The following is a 10,606-nucleotide window of genomic DNA, read 5'->3' as shown; positions in this document are numbered from 1 at the left end:
CAACTACATCATTATGGCTGTGAACATTTGACACATTAAGCCTAATTAGGAAAAAGAGAATTCCCTCATTAGTAATTAATTCTTAGACAAAAAAACCTAGAGTTTACTATTCTACAGTAAATTACTTGTACATGCATTAAGACTTTATGCTTCTATATAGGAAATGTTGAATTTACATGTCAATCATTTACAAACAGTCTGGGTTCACCACGCTTTCCATCCGAATGTGACAAAACACACGACACTGAGCCGTTTGTCTTTAACATCTTTATTCATCTTTTTTCATTATTTTTATTTGTATTGAAATTCATACTCTGTCTTCTGGACCTCTTTTTTTTTTTCTTCCTTAAACGGCATCTGTCATCTAACTCGAACAAAAATCACCAAAAATGATTTCCATGTTGTACAATCCACCTGGCGGACATTCCTATTGGCTTCACCAGGGTGCCATTCGACATCTGTGGTCCAACACTGTGAGGAAGTTCCCCTTTTTAACCGTGTATTCGCCGTCTCTGCTGCGTGGCTTCAACAGGACACTCGAGCTGCAGGGATGGACAGACTGAAGCGCTTTCGCTTTTCAGAGGCTAAACGCCAGTGCACGAGTGTGTGCTGAACCCCAGGAGACATTCATGTCGCCGTTTATACCACAAAGTAATAGCGGTATAAAGACGACTGATGTTCAGATCACAACTTTTCCCCTTGTGACAATGCTGCCTCCAAATTTTGGCAGAGAAGACGAAAACTTTACTCAATAATTAATGATTACTGTAAATGGTTTTCCTGAAAATCATAATCTCTTACTATTCCAGTGGTTAAATAGTCGAACTTCCTCAAAAAACAGTCAACCTGCAAAGAGAAGATGAGCAAAGAGGCCATGCCGTCGGCCACGCGTCCCATACTGCTTTATTCTGATTGGCTTGTGAGCAATACTGCCTCCTAACATTTTCCTCATACAAATAGGACTGAATGGACACCGCAGGTTACTGTACCCAGTAGAGACACAAAACACCTCGTCCTCGAAAACATGAAGGAAAAACAAAAAAAGAAGAAAAGAGGAGGAGAGGCTGTTTGAAAACCTGATTTTTGGAGATGCACACTTGATCTGACGCTGGACAAACCAAGTTGTTCTGGCAGAAAGAGGCAGTGGCTGTGTTCCAGACCAAACACTCCCCTGTAACAAGGCTGCTCAATACATGTCGTGAATCCAAACGGAACCAAAGACTGAAACGACGAACATAGAAACGACTTAACTGAATTTCTTTTAAGGTTCAAAAAGCCCTGACCATCCCTCTATATCGACATGATCCTTGCTAAGCTCGACTTGATGCATAAATGGGGAACTCACATCTCTGCTCTTATAAACTGGACAAAAGAGAAACATGGACTTCCACATAAATTGGGAAAAATAATAATTCATCCATGAGTACACGTGTCCATGTCTTTTCTGGTCACACAAAGTGCACAGGGAGGGCGGGGGGGTCTGTATTTGGTTTGGAACGGAGCCGCTGCGGATACAAATAACGACCCGCATCTCTCGATGCACAAGGGCTGTGATGTCACAGGGAGCTTATGACATCTTAGGAGCAAATGTTTTGGCGGGTTTGCTTGACCGCGATGACTCTGCAGAGCGGCAGCAGACGCCCATCAAGTCCCCTGAAGTGTGAGTCGTTCTCTAAGCTCACTGTCATGGAAACCCTTGACGAGCGAGGGCTTGAATGAATTTTTTTTAGATGTTCTGGATTCGTTTTAAGTTTGACCCCGGCATCACTCCTTGGTAGCTGCCTCGGTTCAAAAGGGGACTTAGATGAGCTCGGCGGACTCTGCGAAACATCGGCGGTGTCATCTGAAATGGGATGAGCTGGAACCCGCAGTGGGGCTGTTCTGTTATTACACCCCTCCCCCACCCCTGTTCCCAATGTCCCTCAGTTTACAAGAAACAAACAGGAAATAAAAAGATTAAAGAAACATAAAGAAAAGAATAGAGAAAAAAAATAAGAAATCCCCCCACCCCCCAACTGGGCCTGCCAGCACCCCACTGACTTCAAGTGTGTGCGTGTGTGTGTGTGTGTGTATGTGTAAGAATCAGTGTGTCCACGATCGTGGCCCCCAGAGTCTCTGAGAACATGTGAGGACTGGTGTGTGTTTGTGTGTGTGGAGGCTCCATGGGGGTGAGGGGGACTCCTAGTATTTCTTCCCCGGAACAAACTCCTTCGCTTCAGGATTCAAGATGCTCTTCCTCTGCAGGGAAATAAAGAAAAGGCGAGTAAGAAAACACTCCTCTTAACTGTTAATGATTAATACTAAAGTGCGCTTAGGTTAAAAGAATAAAACAATCTGTGAAACCAAACACATCTGTGACTCACCGCCACTTCCTCTAGGTTGTGGTGATCGCTGACTGACAGGCTGTTGAGCTGCTGCTGCAGCTGCCCCATCCCCTGGTTGTTGAGGTCACGCGACGGGATGAACCAATCCTGGTCCTCCTCCTCAAGCATTTCCTGGAAGCAGCGCTCCAAGAATTCTTGCTCCAACAGCTCCTCCTCCACCTGGGGAGAGGGGAAACACAAGTGAGCGGCGAAATCAAGGGGCAGAGAAGACCAAGAGGAAGGAAAACAAGGAGAGGCTGGTTCTCTAGAGTGAATTTGCATAAAAAGCAATACGGGAGGTTTCGTAAAAGGCATGAGTCATCGATCTGAGCGAGAGAAAAAGACTTGAGGTGGAGATAAGAGGGAGCCGAAAAGGGCATCAGAGATTGGAAGAGGATGGATTTGAAAAGTCAGACACACCTCTACCCTCATAACACTAATCATGTGACTCAAGAGATTAAGGTTGGGTCCAAATAACATCCAATACATCAGGAAGAAAAACATCTGTATGACATGAGGTCAAGGGGACAAAGAAGCAGGAGTGAGGGAGTGTCTGTTTTATCAGCCATTAGCTGACTGAGAATCATGGGAAACAGGAAAATGAGTGGATGGGAGGATGATAATGGAGGGTAAGGGGAAGCAGATATTCAGATAAAATGGCAGATTTTAAGGAAAGGGTGGAGGAGATTTTAAGAAGAACCATGACAAGCAAGTAAGGGCAACATGGCAGGAGAGGGAAGAGGTAAACTGGAAGGTCAAGTGAAGGACATTCAAGTTTAAAGGGCATCACAGACATAACCACAGACCCAGCATTAACACTAAAAGGTCTTTCCACAGGAGAAACCCCCGACTGGTCTTCACATGACGTTCAATCACAAAACACTCGAGAGGAGACACTGAATCCTAATGATCCTCCTGCACTGGAAATCTGATTACCAGCAGGTTGGAAATCCAACCCGTCACAAACCTCTCTAATCATGTTTTTTAAGACCAATTGCAGAGACTGAATTGAGCACCAATCAGGGGCTTATATTGGCGACTTGCAAATCAGGCTTAATATCATGCTGTGAATTAAAGTTTAACCAACAGCATGATCAAAAGTGCTTGTTGAATGAGCACACACACCTGTCTGTTATAGTCCTCTTCATTCTCCATCCACATGTACTCGGCGAACGGGTTGGCGTCGCTTCCCTCTCCTGCATGCCCATTGGCCACCGGCTCCTTTCCCTCCTTGCCTGGAGCACCGCCTCCCGGTGTCTTGGCCACCTCTGGACCGCTCATCTCAGCCGGCTCTGCAAGAGAACGCAGTTACACAAGTGTTAACAAACTGGAAATTAGAACAATCAAAATTAGGAAAAGAAATTCTGATTAAAAACATTGTTTTTTCTTTCCTTGGAAGACATAACATTGGCTCATCTAATATTACTCATCTGAATCAAGGCTGAGGTTTCAGCCCTGGCGGTGACAATTTTGCTACAGCTTGAACACTGCCAAAAAAAAACTCCAAATAACACTTCTAGGGGCTGAATAAGACTAAATACACCAATATCTGGGACTGACCCTGCTCATAGGTCTCTCCTAAAAGAACATACAATACACCTAATAAGTAATGTTCTTACTGAACATTTTGAAATTAGTCCAAAGGCGAGAGTTTTCAGGTTTTGTTTATACTGCAGGAAAAGAGTGTTTGAAGACACACACCGAGTGGTGCGGACAGACAACATGAAGACCTGCAGCACCAGTTGCAGACAAGCAACCCTCTGACATCAGTAACTGAAGGCTGACCACAAAGAGAAAAAGAACATCGCCAGAACAGTAAAGAAACGGTAGGAAAAGTGTGAGGTAAAAACAATTAAGACAGTAAATCCGGGTACACACCTACTGACAAATATAAGCAAGTATTTTTCTTTATGTTAAACAAGCATTTCACTGAGGCTTTTTTGATTTCACATAAAATGACACATCATTGGCCTCTCAGCCAATCATCCTGCTCAACCACTGGGCCAATCACATGCTTCCCAAATATTGCAACAAAAACTTAAAGTGGAAACTTCTCCACCAGAACTACTTTTATTTTTATAAATTCTCATCATTCTTTAACAAAATAATCTGATATAAAAGAATAAATTTGGTGTCTTTAGATTCTGAACCATTTATCTACAACAAGACATCACCCAGGTCTTTATCTAATTGTCGATTTCGGCCTTTTTAATAATTTAATTTCATAAATTGAGCAGCTCGCTGATTACTGAGGGAAAAGAAAGCAATAGATCAATAAAAAAGCAACACTATTGCATCCCAACATACAAAAATAAATCATGTACACAATGACTGGTGACATGACAGAACATTTTTAGAACTAACTTGTGCTGATGCAATTTATAGGCTGCAGGTGCAACACATACGAAACCAGTTAGGAATGAAACTCTAGTTTAGTGCAGATGTTTGACTGACTCTGCGCTACAGACATGAAAGGAGTATTTCTAGAGCTGATCATGACAGTTCAGGGCTCCAGAGTGCGAACAAAAGTCTGTGAAATAGAACAAATTTCTCCAGTCACACCGATGCTTCTTACAATAAGCTTGTCTGTCTCTACTTTAGCGAGTTGCGTTACTTCCTCATCTCACATACAGACCCCGGACTGGCCCAACTCTCACCCGGTAACATACAGTGAAACAGAGGTGAGAGGCGGTGAACAAGCGGGTATATGACTAGCAGTGGTGACGAAAAGTGTGAATACAGAGTTTCCATGACGTAGTGCTAATGATAAATGATTAGTGCCACTGATTGAGGATCAGAGGAGAAGCAGCGGGGGGGTTTGTACCGTGTCTGGATGTCCTCCCTCCCCTCTCCTGCTGGCTTGTGCTCACTTTACACTTTAACTAGACACACACAATACCCTCTAAATCATAACCATCACATCCTGTTTACTGAGCTGGTGACATTCTGTGCCATATGTTTATTATTTTTTCAAGAGCAATTTTTGTTTACAGAGCCAGAGAGTTCATGTGATTTATTTGGGATATTTTTAATTCACAATTAAATGTCAGACTGAATATTCTTAAGAATTAAGCTCACCGCTCTTTGACTTGCATGATTATGCTATAATATTCTACCAGTTGTATTAAATGGTTTCAAGATGACAATCATTTATTGCCATATATTCTCGGACAACTTGTTATTGTGAAAGGCCTACATTGATTTTTGTGACACAGTTTAGAGGCTTCCTTGCACAGTTTACAGCTTTAGTTCTGAGAATTTCTTCCAAACAGATGTGGTATTGTACAATGAAATATTCTGGACTGAATCGATAGCGAAACAATAATCTAAACCTTGTGATTCGAATTGATTTGGGAAATCGGTGGTGATACCCAGCCCTTAAGAAATTACCAACATATAAGGAGACTGTCAATAAAAGGTATAATGGGTGTGTTATGCGGGGCCAAAAAGGTACTGCAAACATTTTTGAATGCACCTAAGGGCACTATGAAAGAGTTAGGAGCATCAGTGCAACCAATGTTAAAAGTTAGCCTGGAGCCTGCAGTCGGTTAGAGCGTAACTTTGAGATTGATCAAGTTTCTCTGCACATTGCATCTCCCCCTTTCCACTGAAATTAATTAATTGTCAAAATTGCAGCCTCATTTTCATGCATCTTACTTCCTTCTTATCTCATCTTCTCACTGAGTGGATAAACAAAGCCTGTCTCAAGGTTAGAATAACACAAAAGGTAAAAATCCCTGCTTGTGCTCATTTTTGCACAAATACAACAAACGAGAGAGAATCTCTGAATCGACTGAGGATCCATCAACAGAAGGCAGCTCTCCTCAACTACAAAAATCAGAGTGGCCCATGCGTAAATACTGTAGTTCTTTCTTCTCATGACCTTTCCATGTGGATTTATGATCTGCTGCTGAAGATTGGACACGATCTCAAAGCTGAACATCGACACCTGCTCTGAAACCACTGTACATCCTGAATGTTTTACTTGGCCTTTTTTGCCATTTGTGTTAACACTCTACCTGGCTGTCTTCCACACCACGAGGAATTCCAATAACAAAGCAACACAATACAACCAGTTTATCTGATGTGGGCTATCAGGCGCAGCAACAATGCTGCGTATCCAGACCTGCAGCTTCACTTACACAAGACTGAGTGTCAACCACATGACATGACAGCCCACCAACCACAGAACCAGGGTGAATGCACAGTAGGAAAATCCTTCTCATATAAATCTACATCCTTGGGATAATGAGAGTCCCACGTCTGTGGTAGAGTTTGGGGCTTAGGGACTGAAAAGTTTGGGAACCCCTGAGCTAAAGATTAAGTGATCATGGTTATCCTTAACTTTTTGAGTATTTAAACACAGCAAAAGAAATGCTCAGCGAGTGCCTATCTATGCAGTCATTTGTGGGATTTCATATCTCAAATGTTTACAACCTAAGCCAAGTAAGTCAACAAATTTACTTTAATTGTGCCTCAAATACAATCTCCCCATTATATATTGCACTAAACAGACAGTGATCCAAACGTTAATTGAGCGACGTACATTTTTCTGTTCCTCATCAGCCATTCTCTGGCCCTGCAATTAACGTAACGTAATGACAGTGTATAATGTCATGAGGTGGGAGACATACGCTTATGCTTTCTAATGCAAATAGAATATGGTCTTTATTTTATATCAATTATGAGCCCTCACAGCCCACAAGAGATCAGCTCTCACAGGGTTAACTGTGCTTATATTCAGAAATACAATACTTTCATAATGAAGTATCACACATTAAATTGTGTAAAAGGGGTAATAACAGTTTGTCCATCAGTGTTTCTGTGGCACAGACACAGAACCACCTCTACGCTGAGATATGACCATTATGACATAATCCTTAGACTGCCAGCCAGCGTCAACAGACTTGTCATGACTCAACTGCAGCCTCGCGGTGGATACAGAGGGGGGAGGGAAAGGGAGGGAAAAAAATAAAGATCTAAAACGGGCTGTGAACACAGCTCCAGGGTCAGCCTCATGCACACACGCATTTGTGTTTGACTTGCAAGGAACGATTAAGAGTCCCCAAACCCGGTGGATCTTCACCCGCGCCGTTACCTGCCGTCCAAAGTCAGAACATTCTGTTACTTTGACGCCTGCAGCTTCCATCTTGGTCGCTGTGATCCAACACATGAAGACAGAGTGTGACCTGAGGCAGAGTGTCGTTCACTGGATGCAGCTCAAATAAACATGGATAACCTAAGTAGGTTAGCAGACTAAGAAGTGTGTCTATACGTGTCAGCAATGATAACGCAGCCTAATTATTCAGCGCAGTGAATTGCAGAAGACGTCAGCTTTAAAAAAAAGGCAAACAGAGAGCTAAAGGTTTGAAGACAATGTTTTGCAGGAAAATACACAGGGGCCCAGATTTAATTATGCACCGTCTGGTGCAAGTCAAAGTGTTTAAGGCATTAGTGTGTGCTAGTTCCATTAAGTTTTAAAAAGAACTTTGCTCAAGTTCGCTTGAAAAAGATCCACAGCAGTTATGATATTTTGCATTTAATTTAATGATAAAATAAAGCTAAAGTGCCAATCTGGTTTCTGGTTTGCGCCTTTTAAAATTGTGAGGATTCTGATGCTTTTCTCTTATTTTTAAGTTGTGAACAGCAGATATCACTAATAAGAGCATTCCCAAGTTAAATAAAGAACGAATAGAAAAAATTAGGCTGCATCACTTTGAGAATTATCATGTGAACACTAGCCCTAAAATAAATTTTCAACCACTGCAATTGCTCAGTAGCGCTAACATTTCTCTGCTATCCTCAGACGACTCTGTAGCACATGGTGAACTGGTAGAAAGAATAGTAAAGACAGTCAGCACGGTGCCACTATGAACCGCATGAAGCACTTAACATGTACACGTTGCATAACCGTGTGTTGGTCACCATGTAATATTTAGTTAGCAGAGCCTAGCTTGGCCCATCCAGCAAGCAGAGTGCGAGATGATCATATCTAATGAGAATCATGAGTAAACAGTGGAAAAGTAAAAGGGCTGTGCTGCAGCGGTGCAACACAGAAAGTGATGTAAACTTACAAAACCTGTTTTGCAATTGGCAAATGTATCTTATGTTGTGACCTGAAACACATAAACTGAAATTGAGCTTTTAGTTAATTTATCGGTTTCTGATAAATAATGGACTGAATGCTAAAGTTATAAGCAACATTTAGACAAGTTATTGAAAGTTGATGCCAGTTACGAGTCATTGCATATCTTAAGGTTTTGAGCTGGTGATTGGACAACATTTTAGACAGATTTCTCAAAGAGACGATTCACTGAGAAAACAGGAAAAGGACAATTAAATATTGTTTAGACATTACTCCAAATCACCTCATTCAGGCCTGTTGTAAACTGTTTCATAAGCAGCTGAAATCCAATTAAACTACAGATGTGAAAATGTTGTTTACGTCTGTTGACGACTTTGTTTTAATGTATTTTGGTCTTTAGAGAAGGCCTGGGATAATTTGTGACGCAAAGAGAGGTAAAACTCAATCTGAGTAAATTATAAACTCATCATTGGAATTATGTTTATCTAATGTATCTACATGTCCTGCTTTACTGTATCAGTCCATTTTATATTTTAGGTTGAGTTCTTGGTGTGACAAACCTGGGCATGGACATTTTACAATTTTCAATTCATTAAGACATCCCCCCAAAAAAGTACTACAAAGTACTACATTGACAATGAAAATGGCTCAGTTGCGGGACTAAAATCATTCGTTTATATAGTTATATTTACCATTTCTGATTCACACCAGTTGCAAAGTGTTGATTAAGCAGCTGGAATTAAAGGGACAACAACAAAAACAGGCTACGGTGCTTAAAGGATATGTAAGAGTTTAGAAATATCAAAATATTCCACTTTCCACATGTGGAAATTAGGGAAACCCCGGGATTCGTCGTGTACCTAAGGGTGAGTAAAAAACTGAAATCTCAAACACAGGTAAAATGAGCGACGGATCCGTGATAATCCCAGTAAGGTCTGTGCAGCTCCATCCCCTGGGAACACTGGGATGCTGGGAACAAACCGCTTCATAAACACATTATGTAACGCAACAGTTAGTGTCCTGTGTGTAATGGGAGCGTCGTCGTGGCTCACCCCGGCTAGCATCCCGGCTAGCGGGGCTAATCCAGGTGTCCGCGGCCTACCTGGGAAGTTGGTGGAATGGAACGGACTGGTTTAGCCGGGGTGATGCTAAGCGGCTAGCACGTAGGTAGCTGTCAGCGAGCGGGCCTAAGGTGAATGCTAATCCAGCAACAACAAAGGGTAGCGGGCTTGGGGAGCGAAAACAGTCATTTACGACAAAGTGGGAACGAGGAGAAGCGTGGAAACGTCTCGAAAGTCCCCGCGGCAGGTGGATGTGTCGACGCGGGGAGGTACGAGGACACGGAGCCCGAGCACCGAGGTCAAACTCCGCTCCGGTGCGGATGCTAGAGGCCAAACAAAGTCGGCTACTCCGGCTACGAGCTAGCGCGCTGCTAAGGCTACGAGCTAATGCTAAAGCATGGCAGCATCACGGAGGCAGGTCAACAACACAAGCCTGCGCTGCGGGGATTACAGCCCGCCCGCCCCGCCACACGGAGCGGCGTGGCCTGGAGCTCCCCGGCGCCCCGCGTTACCTGGCATCGTGATCCCGGTGCTCGCCTCTCGAAGTGTGACGTTATCTGGAGTTGTCGCAACTACACCGCGAAGAGTGCGTTCGTGGTTTCTCTGCGTGCGGCCGCTGCTCCGTGCTGCTGCTGCTGCTGCGACGTAGCTCCACTCAGCTAAATCCCGTTAGCCACCTCTGCTAACGTTACAGGGGGGTCACGTGGGCCGCTGCTGCCTCCACGGGCTTTAAGGAGGGTGGGGATTTTCTATTTCCACGTTTGGTGTGAGCCAGCGTGAAAAATAAGAATGGGTCGTTATTTATTTCTTTAAACGGCTATTTTACATATTGTTCATGTATAAGAGTGAGAAAAAGAGCCAGTTATAAAGACAGGATCATGTCGATGTGATAGAAAAGTAAAATGTCAATGTCAAAATGGTTAAAAAAGATTAAAAAATATATAATTAATAATTTTAAAACCTTTTATAAGATGTAGCTCTTTTAGCCAAGTTTAGCAGATATATTAAAGATTCCTTTTTCTTTTTAATCTTTTGAAAGAACTCTTCTGCATTGAAGTTGAAAATTGTCTATAACTCGTTTTTGACATGAACTTTAG

At 42.7% G+C, this 10,606-nt stretch overlaps 1 protein-coding gene across 1 annotated transcript; it reads right to left on the bottom strand.

The window, feature by feature from the left end:
• Positions 1-252: 252 nt before the first annotated feature.
• On the bottom strand, positions 253-10,173 carry paip2b (poly(A) binding protein interacting protein 2B). Its single transcript, XM_061095634.1, has 4 exons — positions 10,022-10,173; positions 3,489-3,655; positions 2,364-2,543; positions 253-2,238 (listed from the first exon to the last, which is right to left on the bottom strand). The coding sequence occupies exons 1-4, from the start codon at positions 10,026-10,028 to the stop codon at positions 2,182-2,184; spliced, it is 411 nt and encodes a 136-aa protein (XP_060951617.1). The 5' UTR covers positions 10,029-10,173; the 3' UTR covers positions 253-2,181.
• Positions 10,174-10,606: the final 433 nt, after the last annotated feature.

The sequence above is a fragment of the Limanda limanda genome, chromosome 22 (assembly GCF_963576545.1).
Source record: "Limanda limanda chromosome 22, fLimLim1.1, whole genome shotgun sequence".
Classification (NCBI taxonomy): Eukaryota; Metazoa; Chordata; class Actinopteri; order Pleuronectiformes; family Pleuronectidae; genus Limanda; species Limanda limanda.
The sequence above is the reverse complement of the archived record's forward strand: the minus strand, read 5'-3'. Positions and strand labels throughout refer to the sequence as shown.

Coding starts and splice junctions, on each gene's coding strand:
- paip2b (XM_061095634.1), bottom strand. Junction 2,544..3,488: donor AAGAGGACTATAACAGACAG/GTGTGTGTGCTC, acceptor CCCTCTCCCCAG/GTGGAGGAGGAGCTGTTGGA. Junction 2,239..2,363: donor ACAACCTAGAGGAAGTGGCG/GTGAGTCACAGA, acceptor ATTTCCCTGCAG/AGGAAGAGCATCTTGAATCC.